General features: G+C 41.8%; 1 protein-coding gene across 1 annotated transcript in view; it reads right to left on the reverse strand.

Annotated features, from left to right (window-relative positions):
- TENM1 (teneurin transmembrane protein 1) overlaps positions 1-24,441 on the reverse strand; it is a 407,415-nt gene that overhangs the window by 19,319 nt on the left and 363,655 nt on the right. The window contains exons 19-22 of the mRNA XM_053662339.1: positions 20,032-20,398; positions 17,865-18,375; positions 4,696-4,868; positions 3,327-3,562 (exon numbers count right to left, since the gene is read on the reverse strand). Coding sequence (XP_053518314.1) covers positions 3,327-3,562; positions 4,696-4,868; positions 17,865-18,375; positions 20,032-20,398 — 1,287 coding nt within the window. The remainder of the gene's footprint in view (positions 1-3,326; positions 3,563-4,695; positions 4,869-17,864; positions 18,376-20,031; positions 20,399-24,441) is intronic.

The following is a 24,441-nucleotide window of genomic DNA, read 5'->3' on the forward strand; positions in this document are numbered from 1 at the left end:
GGAGATGAGGAAATGCATGGACTAGATGTAAAAGTACTTTGCAAGGAAGATGATTCAAACACAACTTGCATTGGGGAAAATGGATTTTTTGAAATAAATGAAATTTCAGGATGTTAATATGATTTATTTCACTTAATGGAGCTGGTGCAGGATGGCCCAGAGGTAGAAAATCCCTTTTGCCTGCTCAGGTTGAGGAGGATATCACATTTCCCAGCAGTTTGCCTCCTTCACATTGAAGGGGACCCTGATTTTGTCTGAAAAAAGGAATGACCAATCACTGGAGAAAAGCAATGCTTGGTGCTTTATCTCTAAAAGAGGTCTATCCTTTTCTGATGTTTTTCTTCCAGGTAGAAGATCTGGGGTGGATGTGATAGGTAGTTCTCTGGAACATTTGATGTCCATCATCTTACCAAGTGAGCCTTTCAATGAACCTATCATTTTGTGCTTGAACAATTATTGCTTTATGACCTGCTGTCCAAGCACATTTGCAAATTACAGTCACACAATTGTGTGGTTTTTCACACAGGACCCTATTTCCTCCAGTGTAGAAGGGGTTTCCATGTTTTGTGACTACCCAAATCTAGTATTCTGTCTCAAGAGCTCTGGTACCACAACACACCCTCACACTCTGAAAGGCAGCTCCACCAGGAGAAGAAAAAGGTTCAATCTAAGCTCTCAAGATACTTGAGAGCATCAGAGAGGCTTATTTTTTACATGTATGGTTACAATGAGTCACTGCATATTTGGCCCAGAAGGAAGTTACATCTCATGTGTCATCAGCTTGCCCCTTGAAAGCTACCAAAAGTGAAGGCTCACCATGTCTGAAAGAATAAAGTCAGTAGGGAAAGAAAATTTGTCCTGTTGAATTTGGATCCACACCTACCATTGGGGCACATATTCACTCTACTAGATCTGATCTGCCTAACCTAGGGAAACTGAGGCAGCAGTATACACACAAATACCTGAAGATGGGGAGAGCAGGCAAGAATGACCCAGAGAAACAGCTTCCGTCACCTTCTTGTCTCCTACACACTTTCTCTGGCTGGAGGCCAGCCAGTTGTCCTGCACCAGCCACACTTGCCAGTAGATTAGAGTCAATTATTTGTCTCTTGTTGTCAGGATTAAAATGAGGATCCGGGTCCTGCCAATGTAGCTCCACCGAGTGGGGCAATGATTTGTAGATTCATTATTTTAAGGAGCAAGGCAGAAAAGCACGACATAGTAGAAAGAGTGTTGTGCTATGAAAAGACCTGCTTTTTAGTGCTGGCTCTGATTCTTAACAGCTGTTTGCCTTTGGCCAAATCACTTAACCTTTCTGGGCCTTAGTCTCTGTATCTATAAATTGGGAATAACAACAATGGATGGTTGTGGTTATCAAATAAAATCCTGGCTCTGAAAGAATTTTGTTAACTCTAAGGCACTAAACAGGATTGTTACTGTTGTTAGATTTCTAGGGACAGGCAAAGTAACACCCCCTTAGCCAAGAGGGAGCTGCATTCTCCAGGCCCAGGACCTCCAGAAACATTCTAGAGGCCACAGAAAGAAGGCCCCGAATGTGTTGCCCTTAAATGCAACTCCACAAATCTGCTCAACTCTACCACCAGATGTGAAATGGGTCAACTATAAATAGTATTAACTAAATAACATCTCATTCTACTCCTTAACAGTAAAGAGCCCCCAAATGTTTTATGAGCATTAGCTTCTCAACAGTAGGAAAAATTTGGGATATGAGGTGTGAGTGATAGTTCTAGTCTCTCTCCATGACCCGTAAACATGCAGGGGTGAAACACGGTTGGTTATCTTAGAAAGTGGAACATCCCAAAGTTACATAGTAAAGGATGCATTATCCTAAAGAAGGGAAAATGCCAGTCACTTTGTGTGTGATTTGGTTCACAATGTTTTATCCAGCTGGGGGAGGCACTAAGAAATGACTTATTCAATACAATTTTTCAATTTTGAGTCCAGGAGGTAGATAAGCCACATGTAGATAACTCTTCCTTTTCTCTAGTACGCTGTTTTCATTTCACAGGTGAAGGAAATAAAGGCATTTCTAAAGTCAGTTGTAAAACTGGGTAGCAAGGCCAAGTAATCTAACTTCCCCATCCAGGGTTCTACGCAGAGACCTGATAGAAACAGTCCCTGCTACCCATATAGAGAAGTTTGAGTATTTGGGCTGGTTTCACTTCTCAAGTCGGTGATACATCTGGTAAATGTTCTGCTAGACATCAGTCAATAGAATCAAAATGTACAAATTGACTTGTGCGTGTAGACAACTTTAGTGACTGTTTCAAGAAAACATCCACTGAAACCTGTGTCTTGGCGTCACCAACACAGCTGATTGGCAAGCAAGCACTGTTACAGATTGTTTTGCCCATATCAAGCCGTGAGACTGGTTTGATTGCTTCTCGCTGGAGTTGGGTGATTGTTTACTGTTACACTTGCACAGTCTAAAGGTTCCTACGTTTTCACTCTGGGCAAATTTTTCCCATGAGTAAACAAAATGCAAGCATTCCATGTATCCCAGGCATGACACAGGTGCTCAAAGCAGGCCTGGCCCCAATGGTGACTGATTGTTTCCCGGAGGCTGCCAGTTGCTTTGGGGCTGATATTGAATGTTATTGGATTTGGAAACTTGGTCACATTATCCTAACACTGCTTTATGTGCAAGAAGGGACAGGCAGACAAAGGTCTGTGGTGTTTGCAGGCTTTGTGCTCTGCAGAAAGGCAATGTGCACTGAGAGAGCTCAGGTTAACAGTGAACTGTGCTTGGTAAGAACCTGAAAACTCCCAAATCATTAATTGCCCCCAGGTAGCGCTCTTTGAGCACCACTTACCCAACCTCATTAGTCCTTTGTCCCTCTGGCCCTTCATATGTATGTATTCATGGCAATGATCTCATTCAGTGACTTTTTCGTTTATCTTCTGTGCACCTGTCTGGTCTTTCCAAATAAAGTATAAACTGCACAAAAAAATAGGAACCTGGGTCAACTTGATGGACCCAACAACCATGTCCAGGGCATGTGGTGAGGGATTCTGGAGAGCTTCCTCATGAAACTCATTTCTCCACACAGACTTTATTGGTGCCTGAAATTGGTACTATTAGAACACTTTAGCTGGCTAATGACAAAGAAAGCTCCTATTACAATGTTCATTTAAGAATCCTGAACCATTATCAGCTATTAGCACCCCCTCTTGAATTAGTATATCATATTAGCTAGTCAGTCACCTAGCAAAGCTATAGAGAAATGGGACTTCAGATTAGGGAGACTCTGCAGTTTTCAAACATGAAACAAAAATTCTCTATCTTATATAAGGTCAAGCCTTACCCTCAGTCTCCTTTCAAAAGCTGAAATGTTGCCTTTGTTTTGCTCCTTCCGCTGCCGCCACTCAATGAGGTTTGCGTTGTGCTCTCCGGGAAGTGAGATGTTACATTTGCCCAGGGTGGGGTTCACTGCCCCAGCTAGGATGTGGGGCTCTGAGCTGAGGCTGATCTCCATCCCGCTGGCAAAGGTGACACGCAGGGAGCCATCTGGACTCACCCGATAGGTGCTTTGGGTATTTTCTGCAGACAGAGGAGCAAAGGAGGAGGAAGGGAAAGAAAGGGAAGTGCAGGAAGCAGAGGAGAGACAAGTTTAGCTTTAGGAGGCAGGTTTGGAAAGAGATGAGCAGGTGGGGCACTGTGGACCCAACTGCCTTCTGGGCTAGACAACAATCTGACAGGCAGACGTGCCCTCTGTCCTTTTGGGTCTTGTTATTTTCACAGCTGGGGTAGCTTGTTCTTTGGATAAAAGACTCCTGTCTAATACTGCAGGCTGTTTTGGATTTCTTTCCTCTCTCACTTTTAAAGAATTCCTTCACAGACTCCCTTTCTGACTTGGTGGATTGGCCTCCTCAGTTGGATATGCTGGGAGCTAGCTAGTATGAGGAGAGTATCAAGTTCAATTTAGCATCCTTACTGCCTGGGGACACCAGCACAGTTGCTGTACCTGACAAAACAATAACACTGACACAGGTTGCCACTGATCCTTTCCCAGTGGATGTGAACATGGGGCAGTTCTGTGTCTGGTCCCACAAGCTAACAACAGAATGAGTCCTTCAAGACTGGACAGAGAGAAATAGTTTCTGTGTATTCACTTCCACTTTAGCTTCCAAGACATTCTTTCCAAGTCCAACTTCCTTCCTTCTCTTCTCTCCTCCTTGTGTCCCTCCCTTCCATTCTCATTTCAGTTCTCTCTTACTTTCCTCTCTTTGAACAGAATGGGCTTTTAATTCTCTCATTTCACTTATAATTCTTGCTTAACATATATCCTAATTCATCATTTTTATTCCCCCATGTCAGGATGGATTGTGAATGTTAATCTCAGATGGGGTGCAGACTCCATTTCTGTGCCATAATTCCTTCAGTGCCTAAAAGAGCTTTACACACAATTGGGTGCTGGGAAATGACTTGATGGAAAAGGGGATTTGGCAGGGATGTAATCTCATGACTCCCACAGAGATGTGTGCCTCAAGGTTGCTTCGTGAACTTGTGAAAGGGGTGGTTTTGTCTGAATTTCAGCCTCCAGAGATAAAAAATAGGGAGAAGAAGCCATGTTCTCAGACAGAAGTGAATTCTACTTATGGCTGTGCAGAGGTTTGAAGGTAGAAGTTAAGATAGGTGCTACTATAGTCAGGTGAAGTTAGAAATGGACTTACCTTGTTTTAAAATATATATGGTACTTGTTGCTGTCAAGTTGGTTGACATGAGCACATTTTCACGGTTGGAAGTATCTAGCTCCACTTTTGTCAGCTTCTCTAGGTCACTGTGGAAACTGCTGACCTCTCCAGTGGGAAAAGTTGCATTCGTGAGATGTCCCTCGGGGTCATACCTGAGGAATGGAACCAATGTCAACTTTGAAACCTCTTGGCAGTGATAACAGGCCTTTGCAAAATCAAAAACTTCTTGCCAGCTAAGGCAGTTTAACTTTGAGTGATAACAAGTATTATTAACCTTGTTCAATAAAAAGAAAAAGGTCAGAGAGATGATTAATCAAATGAAGGTATTTTTTTGCAGCTTCTGAATTCTTGATGACTTTCTAGAGCTGTGTTGTTTAACAGAAAAAAATTGGTAATGAATTACCAGGGTGGAAAACTGATTTATGAATCGTGTCCTGCTGTGTGCAATGTTGCAGGGTGGCCTCCCTTTTGCAATTTGGGTCGATTGTATTAGGTGCGATGGATCACTGAACCCAGCAGAGGGTGCTGTTGGCAAAGGAAACGGAGGCACCATCCAGGGCCCTAAGCTTGAGAAGGCTAATAAACTGACTTTGCATTGTGATTGGAAAATTATATCTGCTGCGGTTTAAGTTGCCAAATTTGAAATGAATGAATCATTCCTGCAACAAAATGAACAAGCACAGAAGATAATGGAAGCATGTTCATTAGAACATTCTGTAGCCCCTTGATCTCAGTGTCACTTAATTTTTTTTATCTTTTTAGAGTATAGCTCATAATGTGTTGTAATTTGCTTATATGGGTAGGAGAAAAAAATAATTACCTGGGATAATAGGCAACAACCTATATCTAGAAATAAAGTCGAGTGAGTCTACTTTTTTAAAAAAATCATCAGAATTATTGGCAATCTCACTGTCCTCCAAATGAAAACTGCTTCCCTGAAGGCTTTTGATGTGGAGCTGTTCTTTTATTGCCAATAGAACCATGAAAAATAAACACTTCATTAAAAGTAAAGACATGTACTTGGAAACCCATTACTGTTTTCTTTTCAAGCTGCAAATTACAAAATATTTAAGCACTTTTATTTGCTTCTAAAATGTTAAACAATTATATTCTTTTTACCAAAACTAAACAGGATACAGCCTGGATACAATGGTGGAGTCTGGCTCTGCTACCTTCTCGCCCAACAATTATGCAAAAGGCTTTAGTGATTTGGTGTTAATCCACCTGGTTTTCAAGAGCGCAGACTAGATAGTCCCTCAAATTTTAAAACCTAGATTAGTTTTGGGTAGGTTTGGGACAAGGGGCTGGACCCTATTTTATTGGACAGACCTGAACTTGAGGCTATACACAACACTGCCCCCTTGAAGCTGAGTTCTGTGTGGACACGAGCACAGACACATGAGCACACACATGCTATTAGTTAAAACAGTCATGTATGCAAATACAAGTAAGCAAATAGGACACTTGACATGATAGACATGCCAAGCTCTAGTTATTTAATTGGGTGCAAACTTTGTTTAACTGGATTTCAGACAAAATGCGTTGTTGGCATTTTGCTAGTATGCAGCTAAGGCCTCATTATCAAGGAAAGGCCAAAAGGTGCTGCTTGTGCCTGTGGTTCATGACTAAATCCTCCTGCCTGCTCAGCCTGTTTCCCCCTTCGCTGCTCTGGTGCTCTGAGGCTACAAGAAGCAGGCCCCTGATGAGAAACGGACATGTTAGGGCTTGAACACCTCACACAGCCAAACCTTGTCTTCCTTCTAGGAGAAGAATTCTGCCAAGGTACCACGCTACTTTTCCCCAGAGGGAGCTGCTGCACGCCTGCCTCACAGTGGAGACTGCAGCCCCTCCACCTGGATTACGCAGACAGTTCCTGTCTTGCACAAGCACCTCTGGTGTCCCTTTGCTGATTTCTAAGGTGTTTCCTCACCTTTGGCAAGGTCACTCTTCATCATTTCACCAGGAAGTTACCTAAGATGCTATGCATGTAGGTTCCCACTGGGCTTTGCAGCTTGGGACAGTTTCCTTCTTTCCCACTCAGCCCCTTGTCTTAAAGCGAGATTTTATTTAAAGGTAAGGGTCACTGCTCAGGGCAAGATGACTAAGATCAGAGGCCAACTGAGTCATCCGTGAGCAGATGTACGAGGGCTCAATATCACATCAAACAGCAGTGGCCTGTGGATGAATCCAGTTTCTTACTCCCTGTCTCCAAAACCTTTTCAGCTCAGTCAGAGGTGCTCTTTGTCTGGAATTATACATTTTTAAAATATTTTACTTATTTTTAGAGACAGGGGAACGGAGGGACAAAGAGAGGGAGAGAAACATTGATGTGAGAGAGAATCATGAATTGGTTACCTCTCCCATGCACCCCAGCCAGGGGACTTCAACCCAGGCCTGTGTCCTGGCTGGAAATCAAACCTTTCACTTTGCAGGAAGACACCCACCCAACCAAGTCACACCAGTCCAGTTGAGAGTACCATATTTTGTCATGCATAATGTGCATCCACATTTTTGTGTGCGTTATACACGGGATTCTTATACCGTTATTATACCCATGGTATATAATCATTATACCCATGAATAATGTGCATTTTCCCTCCAAAATTTGAGCAAAAAGTGTACAGTATACACAGCAAAATACAGCCCATGCTTTAAAGTTTATTCTCAGCAGCACCACCACATTCCTATATATTCTGTTCCCATTCCCACTTCCCAAATTCACAGGAGTATATTTCGGAAGGAAAGCTAAATACTTCCAGGTAAGACTGTAATCACCTGGACAGATCTAGCTCTGAGGCTGCTGCCTGGTCCTTTTCTGGTAAGGGAGGCAATGGTGTGAGGATCAGGTAGAATTTTCCACAGTCCTGCCAGTCACTGGGGAGCTAGGAACTTACATCGCCTGATTTCGTTTTTGTGGCTGAACAGGCATCCTTATTTGAAAATGCACATTTGACTTTAACTCTATCATAAACAAAGCATTCTACCTCGAGGGTATTATGCCAACTGAAGTAAGTCAGACAGAAAAAGACAAATACTGTATGATCTCACTTCTAGGTGGAATATGAGAAAAAAAAAACAAACCCCAAAACCTAAACCAGAAAAACCTGCACATGCCAAATTCAGAGAAGGAAATAAGATTTGTGGTTACTAGGGGTGGGGTCTGGGCATGGGGGAATTGGAAGAAGGTGGTTGGAAGGTATGAGGTTACAGTTATAAGATAAATAAGTCTCGAGAGGTAATGAACAACATGATGACACTGCTGTATGGTATGTACATGGAAGTTGTTAAGAGAGCAGATCCTAAAAGTTCTCATCATAAGAAAGACAACCATTTTTTCTTTTTGTTTTTTGTATCTATATGACATGACAAATGTTAACTAAACTTGTGATGATCATTTCGCAGCATACATAAGTCAAGTAATGCTGTACCCCTGAAAATTATGTAGTATTGTATGTCAATTATATCACAATAAAACTGAAGGAAAACCTTGGCCAGGTAGCTCAGTTGGTTGTAACATTGTCCTGTACACCCGGTTTCAGGTTCAGTTCCCAGTCAGGGCACATACCTAGGTTGCAACTCAGTGCCCAGTCAGGGTGCGTACAGGAGGCAACGAATCAATGTTTCTCACATCAGTGCTTCTCTCTCACATTGATGTTTCTCTCTCTCTCTCTCCCCCTCCACATTCCTCTCTCTAAAAATCAATAAACATATCTTCGGATCCTCAGAGGAGGATTTTTTTTCTAAACAACTGAAGGAAACAAACAAAAACCCCAAAGCACTACTACTATTCCTCAACACACTCATACACCCCAATACAGCTAGTCACAGTCAAAGCAATAAAGGGAGCCTTTGATTTCCTATGGCTTGCTTGAGTGTTTTTTTCCTCCATCACAGGGGACTGTGTGTTTCCAGATGGAATGTCAAAGAACCAAGTTTAATCAAAATCTCTTATGCCGTGTGTTTCCCTTTGGTGCCTATACCTTTTGGTGCAGAGAGTACAAGCCAATATGCTGCAACTGATCCCCTCAGGTCACAACATGGTAGCAACCTCCTCCTCCCGTCAGGCAGGGAGTAGCGCTTGCTTAACCAGGCATGGAAAGTCTGGGTGGTCAATTGTGCCATCAGGCAATGACCGTGGCCTTTAAAGGTATCAGAAGTGGGTTTCATAAGAGGAGATTTGCCATCAAATTGCCACTTCCTGTCCTAATTTCACAGAGGTCCACTGTGTGCGTGCACATACACACCACTGTGGAGCAAAAACATTTGTAAAGGAAATTCAGAACTCATTCTTATCCTTGAGGAGCATATAGTTTACTTAGGGAGATGATATTTATACATTCTGAAAAGTACATTGGGTCTGATATTTTCTCATAAGGGATAGCTTGTCCTTTTCCTTGAGGACAATTTAAGCCACAGCTGAAGCATGCAGAGTAAAAACTAGGAGCTTTTCCACTTTTGCTCTCAGGAAACTATTGAAGATTATAGGAGAAAACTTAATTACTCATTTAAAAAAGTGGAAACAGACCCTCTTTACCCTCTTGTGCCAGAAACCCGAGCAACCTAATAAGCATTCCTAAGATTCAGGTCCAAGTCCATAATCCCTTTCTATTCTCACTTGTCCTTCATTCAATAAATATCAGTCTCATGTTAAGTACTGGGGATGCAGTGCTGAATGAAATTCAAATAGTAGGGCAGATAAGATATACACATGAATCACTGTAATGCCAGAACATTGCCCTGTACTTCTGTAAACAAGGAGCTGGGCTAAGCAGAAGAGGAGAAGGAAGAGAAGGAAGTGGTATCTGAATCCTGGAAGGGCAGTAGAGATCAAGCCATTGCTAGGTAGAGTTTGGAGAAGGGAGGGAGGCATTCCAGAGGTGTGAAGAACAGCACACAGGTGGATTGGATGAGCACTGAAGGGATGGGGTTGCAGGAGCACAGCGTTGCTACAGGAGGGAAGTGGGAGATAAGGGTAGAGAGGCATGTTGAGATCAGAGTACCAGGCTCTGGAGGAAAGCAGGTAGTCAGTAGATAATGGAGAGGCTTAAAATTCTTTTCAGGGGGAGAACAGTATAATTCAAGTGGTGTTTTGGTGGCAGTGAATCTTGAAAGGGGAGATATAAAGCAGGAGGACTATTGGGAGGCTGCAGCCTCAACAAGTCTGTGTAAGAGAAGATGGTGAGCTTTTTGCCTTCATTAAATATATTGTGATTGTCCATCATTTGGGCTTGTTTTCCTTACTTGGCTGTAAACTCTCAAATTTTAGAGGAAAGGGACACTGTCTCATTCATCTTTGTATTCTCGGTGGCTGGCACAGAGAAGATTCATGCTATGTTTCCTTGTTCAATGAGTGAAATAAGAGGCTGCTAGTGGAAATGAAGAGGACGGGGTGGATATGAGTGAGTCAGTGCAGTTAGAGAACAGACAGGGCTGTTTATGGTGGTGTTGAAAGACCAGGCTCAGCTTACATAGATGTCCTGTGCTGTGAAGCTAATCTTCCCAGCAACCTCTCTTCCTGCTGTTTATTCCGTGTCTCTGTTGCAATTCTCCCCAGCACTACTTGCAACAGTCCTGTCTATCCATTCTTGACCTTTACCAAGGGCATAAAGCACAAAGAGAGACAGGTTACTGCACAAAGGTGTTGGCTGTCTCTGGAACAGAGTTTATAAGTAACAAATGGCTATTCTATGTTTGTTCTCCTTAATTGAACCAGGAGGCAAGGCGCTGGACCACATGGTGCCTTAGTTTCCTCTCTAGTCTGAGATTCTAGAAAGCACTGGAAGCATTTTGATGTATTTGGACTGACTAGTAATTTACATAACCAGTTCTGCATAGGCTTATTTACCTTGCTCCCTGCCCCAATCCTCCCTTTTGTTTATTTATTGATTGATTTTAGACAGAGAGAAGGAAGAGAAAGAGACAGAGAGACAGAGAGATATCTATTTGTTGTTCCACTAATTTGTGCATTCATTGTTTGCTTCTTGTGTGTGCCCTGACTGGGAATTGAACTCACAACTTTGGCATGTTGGGACAATACTCTAACCAACTGAGGTACCGGATCAGGGCCCTCAATCCCTTTTAAATCTTATCAGGGAGGATGAAGAGTCTCTCATTAGCCATCTTCCATAAAACTGAGCATTTGTAAAACAGTCTAGAACACACCAAGAGCTACTTTGAGGGGTTTTCCAAGTTGTCAGTGAACAGTGTTCTTTTTTTGTGGGGGGAGTGGGGAGGTGAAATGGAGGTCGGGGATATGCTAACAAACTTCAGAAACAGAAGATCACAGATCAAGAGATAATCTATATGCACCATCTCCTCCTTTGAGTGGAGGGCTCCCACAAAGGGCAAAGGCCTAAGGAACTGTCAGCTCAGCGTGGACCCACAAGTAACACTGTTGGCCTCAGTCTGGGACCTTTTCAGTTTACTAGGGCAGAAGCCCTTGCCAGAGAACTTCTAGGGAAACAAGCAAGGGCATCATGGCTACTCCTGCAGCTTCGTGGGCAAAGAAGGCTTGCCTGCCATGTGAGTGTCTGGGCCCTTCCCTCAGACCTCAACTGTGGCAGGGTCACTGCAATTAGAAGCCTGCCAGCCCCTTAGGGCAGAACCCCTGCTTCATTCGGTCAGGATCCCTGCCTTGACAGTCACCTCCCTGTTAGCCATTTCTTTGTGGTCAGCTTTTCCCCTGATACTCAGGACATTTAGGGGTAGTCGAGCATCAAGCACTAACACTTGGAGTGTGTAATTTTGATCCTGGTTCAAGTCAAATGGAATTATGAAAATCAATGGACTATTTAAACAATATCACACTATACAATACAAGCCCACATTCTGCCACTGCACAAGATGCATTTTCAAATCCCATGTGGATTAGCCAGTGCTCAGGGTCACCTGTGTCATTTCTCCTCCCCATCGCTGCAGATCATTGAAAGCTGAATACGTTACTGACTTAGCTACCTCTCTCCACAGTAGCCCTCCATCCTGCCAAATTTTGCTTCCGTTTCTGTTTCTCTTTTTGCATGTCTCATCTCAGAACAGACATTCTATTTCCACCTTAGCAATCCATTCATCCTGTTCAACCACAGAAGGCAGCCTCCCTGTCACCACAGAGAAATGCTCCAGTCTTTTAAGGAGGGCATGGTGGCAGTGGGCAAGGCTACCTTCCACTGTGTCAGCATAGCTGTGACCTTGACTGGAATAGAAGGTCCCATTTTGTGTCCTCTAACTTCAGAAGGACAACGAAAAACTTGTAGGATTGTTCACCACTGGCTGAGGCATTGACGATAAAAGTGAAAATCAGATTTCGTGCAGAGCAGACCAAAGGAAGAATTTGCTACATTATGTAGGTTGGCAATTGCTTGTTTCTCTATATGCAGGTAAGAAGGGATGGGACAGTGTTCTGTGGAGGACTTGTTCGGCACAAGAATGGATTGCTTTGGGAGGAAGAGATGTTCTGCTCTGCACAGGTTCTATTTAGTCAAGAGGATTTCTAGCGTCCTGCTGGTTGGAGTTAAGAAGGTAGGAGAAGGAAGAAATGGATCCTCAACCTTCCTTTCTGTCTCATGGTGGTATCACATTCCTCTTTTCCTGCTACTAGAAGGGGAATTTTGTAGCCCTGCAGCCTTTCCATGGCCACTGTTGTAATCCCAACCCCCCCTCCTTTTTTCTACAAGGCAGTGTAGTGCCGTGGGAAGAGAACTGGACTAGAAGTTCAAAGACCCGACTCAAGACTCAGCCAACTAGTGATGAGAATGGGCAAGTAATTTCCCTCATCTGGCACTCAGTTTCCTGATGTGTAAAATGACCTCTACTGTCTCTTTGTGGTAGTAAAATGCCATGATTACCCCATGTGAATGCTTCTGTTGCTCATCGGTTAGTGGCTCCAGATTGATTATTCAACAGCAATGAAGTTAGTTGGTTCTTTTTTACTCACTGCTAGCCAAGTCCTGGTAACAGGCCTGAGCTGCACTCAGCATTAAGTGTCTTGCTTGCCACACAATGCATCAACGTACCAGCAGTGGCAACCAGGCACACAAGCTGATGTCACTATATTCTCTTCTCTTTCTGGCATCATTTCCATCAGCATACAAATAGGCTATAGTTTTTCTCATTTCTAAAAAATCATTTTAGTTTTTTACAGATAGGTAAAGAGAGGGAGAGAAATATCAATGTGAGAGAAACATCAATCAATTGCCTCTCGCATGCCCCCAACTGCTTGCAACACAGACATGTGCCCTGACTGGGAATTGAACCAGTGACCTTCCGGTTGAAAGGCTGGTGCTCAATCCACCGAGCCACACCAGCCAGGGTGCATTTCTCTCATTAAAAAACAGAAACAAAAAACAAAACCAAAAAACCCCTCTTTCTGTTTACTCCATTTCTCCAACTCCAATTTCCATGATCCTGTTTATAGCCAATCTCCTCAGAACAGTTCTTCACTCACTGTCTAATCTCTCTCCTTCCAGTCACTCTTTCTAAAATTATTATTGAGATACAATTCATATATCATAACAGTCACTCTTTGAAAGTATACAATTTAGTGGCTTTGAATACATTCACAATATGTGCAACCATTGCTACCACTTCTAGAACACTTCCATCACCCCCCAATAAACCCCATACTCATTACCACTCATTCTCCATTCACTCCTTTCCTCACATCTGTGAATTTGCCTTTTCTGATCATTTTATACAAATGGGACTATACAATATTTATCCTTTGGTGACTGCCTTCTTTCATGTAGTGTACTGTTTTTAGGGTTCACCTATGTTGTAACATGTGTCAGGACTTCATTCCTTCTTACAAATGAATATTCCACAGCATGGACATACCCTCATTTTGTTAGGCTAGTCACAATGGGATTCAAATGGGTTCTTTTTTGCTGTTATGAATAACACTAATACACACATTTGTGTATCCATTACTCTCTTCACTGTTCCATTCACATTTTGGTCCCTCAGTGTACCACAGCACCTGCTCTTCTCAAGTTCAACAATTTCCACAGTGCTAGATGGGTCAATTCTCAGTCCTCATCTTCCTTTACTTGGCAGGGAGTATTCGACATAGCGGATCACTCTTTCCTGTTTGACTTTGCTTCTGGGACATCCCACTCTCCTGGTTTTCCTCCTACCTCATTGGATTTTCCTTCTGAATCCTTTTGCTGTTCCTCTTCATATCCTCAACCCTAAACATGGGAGTGCTCCAGGTTCAGTTATAGGTCTCTTTTCCTCCTTGTCTACAGTCATTTCTGTGGAGATCTCATCACATCTGGGGACTTTTAATGCAATCTAAATGCTGGTGGATGCCAAATTTGGATCTCCAAATTTCAAATCTCCAGCCTCTCTCCTCAATTCCAGACTCATATATCCAATTGCTTACTTGATATTTTCACTTGGCTGTTTAACCAAACTAATCATATCCAAAATGGAACTCCCGATCTCTCACCTGGTATAATGTACTCCTTGCATAGTAAATGGAAAGTCCAACACCGAGATGCTCAGGGCAAAAAAAAATCTTTGAAGTTGCTGACCCTTCTTTTGCCCACACCTCACATCCAATCTGTCATCAAGTCCTGACAGATCTACTGTCAAAATATATTTAGGATTTTACAACTTTGACTGTCTGCACTCCCTGATCTAAGTCACCATCTTTTGCCTGGATTATTGCAAACCCTCTCTACATTAGGTATTCTGTTTCCAGCATAAAATCTGTTTTCAGCACAGAGTGATGCTTGGAAAATGTAAGTCAAATTATGTCAGTCCTTTAGTCAAAACTCTCCAGTGGTTCCACCTCTTACTCAAAGCTCCACATGAAGTAATCCCTGTTACTTCATGGATTTCATCTCCCCATTACTCCTACTCCACTCCAGTCACAGTGGATGCCTTACTTTTCCTTGCACACATCAGATTTGTTCCTGCTGCAGGGCCTTTGCACTTGCTGTTTGTTCTGCCTGCAATGTTCTCTCTCTTCCTCCCCCCACCCCAGATAGCCATATGGCTCACTCCCTCACCCCCCACAGGCTGGGGCAAAAGTAGGTTTACAGTTGTGAGCATGTAAAACACACAGTTTATTTTTGTATTACTATTTATGAATTATTGTATTATTTTCCATACAAACAACTGTAAACTTACTTTTGCCCCACCCTGTATAGTAGTCCCTGCTTACCCACAAGAGATACATTCCAAGAATTCCAGTGGATGCCTGAAACCTTAGAAAGCGCCGAACCTTATATAGACTATGTTTCTTGTGTACATTGTACACATTTATGATAAAGTTTAATTTATAGTTTGGGCACAGTATGAGAGTAACAATAACTAATAATAAATAGAACACATAACTATGTACTGTAATAGAAGTTCTGTGATTGTGGTCTCTCTCTGTTCATGTTTCCCACACACAAATTGAATGCCCTTTTCATCTTAAGTAAGCACCTACCACGCATGCACTGTGGCTGTAACTTTTGCAGTTTGGGGTGTGAATGAAAAACAATCACAAATTTCTTTCTCCGTCTTCACAATTTAATGGCTACAAGATTGTTCCTACCATAGCATGTTCCCTGCCCTTTCCTTATTAACTCGAGAACTTTTGCCTTTTCACCTAAAGGAAGTAAGCACTCTACAGCTTCTTTTTGGCATGTGTGAGTTGCCGCATCACTCCTATTGTCCTTGGGGGCCATTATAAAGTAAAATAAGGGTGACTTAAACACAAGCACTGTGATACCAATATCTTCACAGGTCATCTGATAAAGGTTATTAATTGACCAGTGGTGAGAAATGTCTATAGCACAGATCTGCTGGACAAAAGGATGATTTATGTTGGGAAGGAGTGGGAGGGCACAAGATTTCATCACACTACTCAAAAACAGTGCACAATTTAAAATTTATAACATATTTATCGAATTTTCCATTTAATATTTTCAGACTGTGGTTCACCACAGGTAACAAAAAGCATGGAAAGCAAAACCGCAGATGAAGGAGCCTACTGAATTCAGATATCATCTCCTTAATGAGGTCTTTCCCAACCACCCAACCTGAAATCAAACCCTTCTGCTCCATCTTCTTGATCTCCCTTATCCTGCCTGATTTCCTCCCCATCTGAAGTTCTGCACATTGTACTTGTCTCCCTCCAATACAAGGTAAGCTCGGAAATATTCTTTGACTAAATAAATGAACGGTGACATGGATTGCTTTGTGTTTTCTTTTTCTCTAGCTCTATTGGGGTAAAATTGACAAATAAAATTGTATGTATTTAAAGTGTATAATGTGTCCTGACCGGTGTGGCTCAATTGGTTGGGCATCCTCCTGCAAAGTGAAAGGTCACCAGTTCAATTCCTGGTCAGGACACATGCCTGGATTGCAGGTTCAGTCCATGGGGTACATACCAGAGGCAGTTGATCGATGTTTCTCTTTCATTTCAATGTTTCTAGCCCTCTCTTTCTCCCTCCTTCCCCTCTCTCTAAAAACAAATAAATAAAACGCTTAAAGTGTACAATGTGATAATCTGATAAATAAACAAACGACTGTACTGGTTATTTTGAAAACTAGTTGAGACTTAAGCCATTTCTCATTGGTTGACTGAATTCAAACATTAGCTTTCAAAATAGTTTGTCTAATTTCAGCTGTAGTGTGATCTCACATACATTTTTAAAGAGATATTCTCACTAGAATCTTTATCTTTCTTAAGCTATTTAAAAATGTGGGCTCTTGATTCAGACCATTGGGCTTTGAGTGCTGGGCATCTACCTGTGTGAATCAGGACAAGTTAACCATTCTGTACCTCCATTTTGTCATCTGTAAAACAGGTGTACTGGCAGCATCTACCCCATGATGTTACTTGGGGATCACAAAATAATAGTCTATGTAAATCACCTCACCCAGTACCTGGCACATAGTAAAGCTTCCGTGAGTAGTGGCTTCTATTACTGTTATTAAGATGTAAGAGAAAATTTTCAAAAAATACAGGAAGACTTGCAACAGAAACAACTGAATACATTTTTCTAAGTGAAACTAAAATAGCTGTCTAGCTTTTTGTATAAGTGGCATTTCTTTGGGAAATGAGCCAAAACTTGAAGGCCAATTTTTTTGTCGCTTTCCTTAGGAGGCTTTCCTGGGACTGGACATATTCCCTATATCCTCACAGAATAGTCACACTTGGAACCCCTCATACTTAATATCCTCCCTTCTCACATTCTTCATTTTAATGCCATTTCAAACCCAAAGGTTCAGATTCCATGGGTGATCTTCAGTCAGGAAATTGATTAAAAATTCAGCAGTTCCCTTAGTGGCAAAGACACTTGCTGAGTGCGAGCGGACTAGCTTTCTAAATGTGTTGAGTTGCAAACAAGGTTGTCCATGCTTTAAAAGGCAAGGACAATGGTCTCTATTTCCGTGTCATGACACCTCCTTGTAGCTTGCTGTCAGACACATCTTGTGTTAATGCCTTGTTAAACAAAGTTATCACAGATCCAGTCTGTGAATGCCAACATGTGCTGGATTCTCTGACTTGTGCAGGGGAAGGTGCAAGCTCAACCCTGTCCAGGAGCACTCTGGCTCCATGTTTCACAGAAACAGCCAACAAAGTGCTGGCTTTCCCATCAGCACTTGACCCATATCACTTCACACTTGCTTTTCAGGGCCCACTTCTTATATTCTAACCTCTCACTTATCTCCCACAGCAACTTATACTGAGCTGAGCTGGCCTGGGCTGGGCTGGCCTGTGCTGGCACACATGTACTTATTCATTCATTAAACCCCATAGCAATCAAGAAATACTACTTAAACCACACTTGCTTCTTTGCTGCTTTGGAACAATTTTCTAGTTTTGTTATTTAAATATAATTTATCTTGTTGTCCAGGGTATGTTGTAAATTTCTTGAGTATATGAACTTTTATATCATTCCTGTCTCCTGCAGTGCCACATTTGGTTCTTCATTCAGTCTGTGTTTTTGCTATTATGCTCTGCAAAACTGCCCTGGAGAAATGGGTCCCAAACCCTAGGAATTGGGTGACATTTTCTCCTTGACTTCATTTTTTATTGTGGTTGTTAGGAGAAAATAGCATATAACATCCAGCAATTACTAAGCCACTTTCCTACTGTAATACAATTTCAAATAAATACCTGACAAAGCCTATGTTAAGAATTAGAAACTTACTCATAAACGGTTGTCCATCCATTTTCATTACTTTTCGTGGCCAGAAGCCCTGTGTTTCCTGGGTAGGTCATCAAGGCTAGATTATAACCCTGGGCTGACACTCTTTTCAGGACTCCATTGCTGCTTATAGTCAGCCAATATACTTGTCCACCAGGCACTACAAGCCAAAGGGGCATCCCGCCTGCATCCCGACGAATATGCACTGAGTTGCCATTGCTACTGGTAATGGCACCCAAGTCTCCTTCAGCATTGTAGGTGAAATTATACACATAGTCCCTTGTTATCAAGTTCAAGGTATGCAGGTGGGTTCCATTGACAGTGAACTGATAGAGTTCCTGATCAGCAGGTGAAGCAATCTCATAAAGGTTCATGTCATTCAGGTGGGCTTGGTTCCTGCTAATGGTTCGAATGCGAACGTTCCCAAGATCAGCCACATAGAGGGTACCATCGGGCGACACTGCTAAGGAGGAAGGGGCTTTCATTTTTGCATCTTTGGCATAGCCACCATCACCTGTGGGAGGAAGACCCTGATTTTAGTAATTGTCATCATGATAATTTATATAAATAAACAGTATACAGAGATCACTGCGCATCAAGAATCATATGAAAGGGAATAAGCAGTGAGCCAACATTTCCCACATGTCCTCCTGGACAGATCTGAAACCCATCATTCAAAATTCTTGAGTCAGGACCACTGAAGATAAACAGTAAATGCAATTATCTCAGTAACACCAATTTTGAGAACTTTTCAGTTCTGCTGTTATGTATCTATTGTATTGCAAGATATTGCAAGATAAAAAACAGCAAATAGTAACAGCCATAAAAATCTGCCTGGAAATCCATGAGACTTATGGCTATCAATGCTTGTAGGATCTATCTCAGAATTTTCCAATCCTACTGTGCCTGGAGGAGCTTTCTTTGGTTAATTTCCATTGTCACCTTATCAAAGTACACTTGGCATGTAAATGCAACAATGATTCAGAACATCAAATTTAATAACTGGAATAAATATTAGATTTGTCTTGAATGAAAGATATTAATTAGAAAAATAACTATAAAACTAATTGTCCACAAAAACATCAGAAATATTGATCAAAACTCATATCGACCAAGTTGCTCACTCTAGATTCCTGTCGCTGAAGCAAAAGCAAACATTGAGAGAACCATTTGGGCCTGGATGAGGAGGTTAATAGGGCTGTAGGCAGTGTGGAGGGATTTTCATGTCCCAGCAACAAATGTATGTATTGACATTTCAAGGACTGTTTGCTATCTGGAATATCCACTCCATGTTTTGGGGAAAAGGCTCTTTTCTTTCTTCATTTTTTTTTTCTCTATTTCAACTAAAAATAAAGGACATTAATGGTTATAGAGACAGTGTTTTTTAAAGATTTTATTTATCTTTAGAGACAGGAAGGGAGAAAAAGAGGCAGAGACAAATTGATGTGAGAGAGAACCATCAATTGGTTGCCTGTCACATGTGCCCTGACTAGGGATCGAACCTGCATCCCAGCATGTATCTTGACTTGGAGTCGAACTGCCCAATGGGCTGAGCTACAACAGTCAGGGCTGATTATGGAGAAAGTTTTGCATTTAAAAAAAATGATGTATGTAGCAGACTAATGTCCTGAGGACACAGCATTGTGGGATTTAATTATGCCCACGTGTCCCCAGAGCAGTCTGTTTCTAGCTCCTTTGGGTTTCAAATACCACATTCTATTAATAGGGAAACCAGACATTAGGAGAAGTAATTTTTTTCCTGAGCTAAATTAGTAAATGTTGCTTTTACCTAGTTTCTCTTTCTCAAAAGTACAAATACTATTATGATCCCACATTTGTACAGTGGTCTTAACGTCTTAGAGTTATCAAAATTTGTATACTAGTTTATCCGCAAACTAGCAAGATGATGTAATTAAGGTCAATGATATCTCTCGTTAACAGATGAAGTAAGCGAGTCATGAAGAGATTTTGCGACTTTCCTGGAGCCACTTAGTGAGTCAGTGGCAGAACAATCACCAGATACTAGACTATCTAACTCCCAATACATTGCTTTCTCCACTAGCTCATATTAATGTTCACAGTCAACAATTTGTTTTCCTTTTGACTTTTTTGATGCATGCTTTTCCTTTGACAACAGAAAGGGGGAGCTGGTGAATTGCTAAAGTCATACCTGAAAAACAGTCACAGTTGGGATCAATTTTGCAATCACAGTCAGTGGGGGCACCAGCCATGATGGAGATCTCCCCATTGGTGGTAACTTGCTGAATGCGGTTTACTTTCCTCTCATCTGTTTCAGCTATGAAGAGCAGTCCGCTGTGGGAGACGCTGATGGCCCTAGCTGACTCCAGAGTGGAGTGAATTGCCACCTTGCTGACCAAGAAATGATCGATACCCGGGACCTGGCAGTGAATGGGACGCCCTGCAATGATCCGCACACGCCTGTTCTCAGAAATTTGCAGCACAATGTTGTTATCCAACACATACAATGAATTGTCCATGGGATTGACTGCAAGGTCTGTTGGCCACTCTAATCGCACCTGCAAAAAGAACAGAACACACACCATTAGGTTACAATATCTTTCTAGGGGCAGTTTTACCTTGAAAGAAAAACTGGCTTATTGGCTGCCCTCCTCTCAAGAATTTTAGTAGTGTTGGTGTTGTCTGCAAAGTTGCGGGAGGATGGTTGATCCAGTGTTCTGGGAAACATATTTATCATTTATACCATTTGCAGTATAATGTAAATTTTTTTGCAATAATTCCAGAAGAATCCTCTAGAGTAGCAATTTTGTGATTTTCAACCCTTTTCATCTCATGGTACACATAAACTAATTAGTAAAAATGTGCAGCACATAAAAAAATCTATTATATATTGGCCAATCTGATAAAATAGGTGTACTTTTGATTGATTTATTAAAAAATAATAATAGACACTCTGGCTGGTGTGACTCAGTGGATTGAGTGCCAGCGTATGAACCAAAAGTTCACCTGGTTCGATTCCCAGTCAGGGCACATGCCTGGGTTGCGGGCCAGGTCCCCAATGGGGGGCATGTGAGGGGCAACCACACATTGATGTTTCTCTTCCTCTCTTTCTCCTTCCCTTCCAGTCTCTCTAAAAAAATAAATAAATAAAATCTTTAATAATAATAGAGGTTACCTACCCTTTTTGCTCCAAAGTGACTTTTTAAAAAATCAGGTACCTGTAGTTGTGTATAAGGATTTCTGATATGAAGAATTAACCCATCAGACACAACTTTATTACATAATGTGACCAATAGGATGCAACCGTATTGTATGACCTATATATTTATAGTTCAAGACAGGGCATTCATACCAGATGGCTATTGTTGTGTTGGCTGTTGTCATTTTCTTTACTTGACAATGTGAGGGAAAAGAGATCAGTGCCCCTGATTAAACAGTCAGGAAGTGCATGTTTTAAACATTCTTGTGGCACACCAGTTGAAAATCGCTGCTCAGTGTTTTTCAGAGAGTGGTCTCTGGACCAGCAGCAATAGCATCACTTGGGAACATGTTAGAAATGCAAATTCTCAGGCCCCAATTTAGACCTATTAGACTTCTTCTGGTTTCAGAAACTCTGGGGGTGAAAATCCAGCCAGTTGTGCTTTTGTTTTGTTTTTCTCCTAGCCAGCTGTTTTAACAAGCCTTCCGAGTGATGCTAATGCAAACTAAAGCTTGAGGAGCACTGCTCCAGGGTTTCTGTGTGACTATGATATGCAACTCTCTCTCACTGTCCTGTAGATGCGTGCAAGTACAAAGCTAACAGTAACCTCTTGGGACAGGACTTTCCATTAGTATAGACCCAGCTTCCATCTTGTGGAATATTCAGGTACGATACATCAGCTGGTGATTTGGAATCTTAAGCTGTAATGTACTGTTACCTAGCTTGACCTGATTCGCTACACATCTCTCTTTCCTCAGCCAAGAAATGGGTTGATTTGTTCTTTCACTGAATGTTTGCTGAGTGCTTTCTCTGTGTTAAGCTTCGTGCTAGGCTTTGGAGATTCAAAAGACCACTATGACATGACTCTCCATGTTGTGAAGAAACAGGCAGCAGAGAGAGTATGAGAGCAGTTCACCCAGACTAGGAGTCAGGAGGCAAGGTATTACCACAAAAGGTGCTACATAAGCAGGATCTGAAATGATCAGGAGAGGAAAGGGGTGCAAGTAGGGGGAGGGGAAGCAGAGTGGAGGGCAGTCCAGGCAGAGGGAACAGCATGAGTAAAGGCCCAGAGGTTAGAGATAGTATAGCCCAATCAGTAAGGGTGATAATAAAGGCTGAATGTATGGGAGGGGTAAACAAAGGAATCAGGAGGCAAATAGTGACTCAGTATTATGGACTAAATTGTGCCCCACCCCTAAATTTGTATGTTGAAGTCCTAACCCCAAATGTGACTGTATTTGGCAATAACGCCTTTAAAGAGGTAATAAAAGTGAAACAAAGTCTTAAGGGTGGGGCTCTAATTCAACAGGACTGGTGTCCTTATTAGAAGAGGAAGAGACACCAGGAGTGTGGATGCACTGAGAAAAATTCCATGTGAGGACACAGTAAGAGGGTGTCCTTCTGCAAGCCAACAACAGAAGCCTCAAAGAAACTAAACCTGTTGACACCTTGGTTTTGAACTTCTAGCCTCCAGAATTGTGAGAAAATAAATTTCTTTTGTTAAAGTCAGTCAGTCTGTGGTATTTTGTTAAGGAAGTCCCAGCAGACTAATACACAAGGTAGGTAATGAGGGATGGACATGTTTAGCTTTATTGTGATGGCTGTGGAAAACTGCTGAAGGCCTTTAGCATAGTTAAGGTGTCCAGTAGTTATATTTGGGTACAAGAAGGATCAAACTGGCTGCTGCTGAAACCAAAATGGAGGAGGAGGAGCGATGGAAGGCAGGCAAGTGGCCCGAAGTGGGGTGGCAAGAGGGAGAGAAGTAAATGTATTTGAGATACATCAAGGAGTTTGAAACAAGGATTGGTGTGTGAGTGTTTGCATGTATATATTTTGTGTACCTTGTGCCATGTGGTAGGAACTGGAGACCCCCAGACCAACCAAACATGCATCCACTTGAGTATCTTTCTGGACATAGGACTTAGCACAATTCCTGCCCTGACATCTCAATAGTTACTATTTATCACTGGGTATTTCTCAGAGAACTGTAGTACATGCCCTCTCACCCCACCACTCACTAATTCTGTACCTTATTTCTCTTCTCCTAGCCTAGACAAAGTCATAAAAATCTGTTTCTTTCCTGCCCAAGAGAGTAACAGTAATGTAGATACTCTTCTTTGTGCCTTGAGTGAATTCCCAAGGAAAGCTTTGTTTTTCTTAATGAATCTGAATGTTTGAAAACAAATATAGACTGTCATAGCATTCTGAGGTGTAATATTTCCCTGAATGGAAGAGACCTTACACTGAGCAATGAAGTAGATAAAGACCAGTCTGAGGTAAGGCCCTCCCTCTAATTTGTTCTTTCACCAATTTTTAAAAAAATGTATTTTATTGATTATGCCATTATAGTTGTTCTATTTCCCCCCTTCATTCCCCTCCCCCTGCACACCCCTCCCTCACCATTCCCTCCTTTAGTTTACGACCATGTGTCTCAAGTTCTTTAGATTCTATATTTCCCATAGTATTCTTGCCCTCCCCCTATCTATTTTCTACCTACTGTCTATGCTACTTATTTTCTGTACCTTCTCCCCCCTTCTCCTTCTCCCACTCCCCTGTTGCTAACCCTCCATGTGATCATTTCTATGGTTCTGCTCCTGATCTAGCTGTTCTCTTAGTTTGCTTTTGTTTTAGGTGTGGTTGTTAATAACTGTGAGTTTGCTGTCCTTTCACTGTTCATACTTTTTATCTTCTTTTTCTTAGGTAAAGTCCCTTTAACATTTCATATAATAAAAGGCTTGGTGAGGATGAATTCCTTGAATTTGATCTTATCTGAGAAGCACTTTATCTGCCCTTCCATTCTAAATGAAAGCTTTGCTGGATAGATCAATCTTGGATGTAAGTCTTTAGATTTCATGACTTGGAATACTTCTTTCCAGTTCCTTCTTGCCTGAAAGGTCTCTTTTGAGAAGTCTGCTGACAGTCTGATGGGAACTCCTTTGTAGGTGACTGTCCCCTTATCTCTTGCTGCTTCTAGAATTCTCTTCTTCATTTTAGTCTTGGTTAATGTAATTATGATGTGTCTCATTGTGTTCCTCCTTGGGTCCAACTTCTTTGGGACTCTCTGAGCTTCCTGGATTTCCTGGGAGTCTATTTCCTTTGGCAGATTGGGGAAATTCACCTTTATTATTTGTTCAAATAAGTTTTCCACTCGTGGCTGTTCCTCTTCCCCTTCTGGTACCCCTATAATTCAGATGTTAGAACATTTAAAGATGTTCTGGAGGTTCCTAAGCCTCTCCTCCTTTTTTTGAATTTTTGTTTCTTCATTCTTTCCTGTTTGGTCATTTTTTTCCTCTTTCTGGTCCACTCCTTTGATTTGAGTCCCAGTTTCCTTTCCATTACTATTAGTTTCCTGTGCATTTCCCTTCATTTCAATTAGTTTAGCCTTCATACGTTCCTCTAATT

The sequence above is a fragment of the Artibeus jamaicensis genome, unplaced genomic scaffold (assembly GCF_021234435.1).
Source record: "Artibeus jamaicensis isolate MK-2021 breed Jamaican fruit bat unplaced genomic scaffold, CSHL_Jam_final contig_240, whole genome shotgun sequence".
NCBI classification, from domain to species: Eukaryota; Metazoa; Chordata; class Mammalia; order Chiroptera; family Phyllostomidae; genus Artibeus; species Artibeus jamaicensis.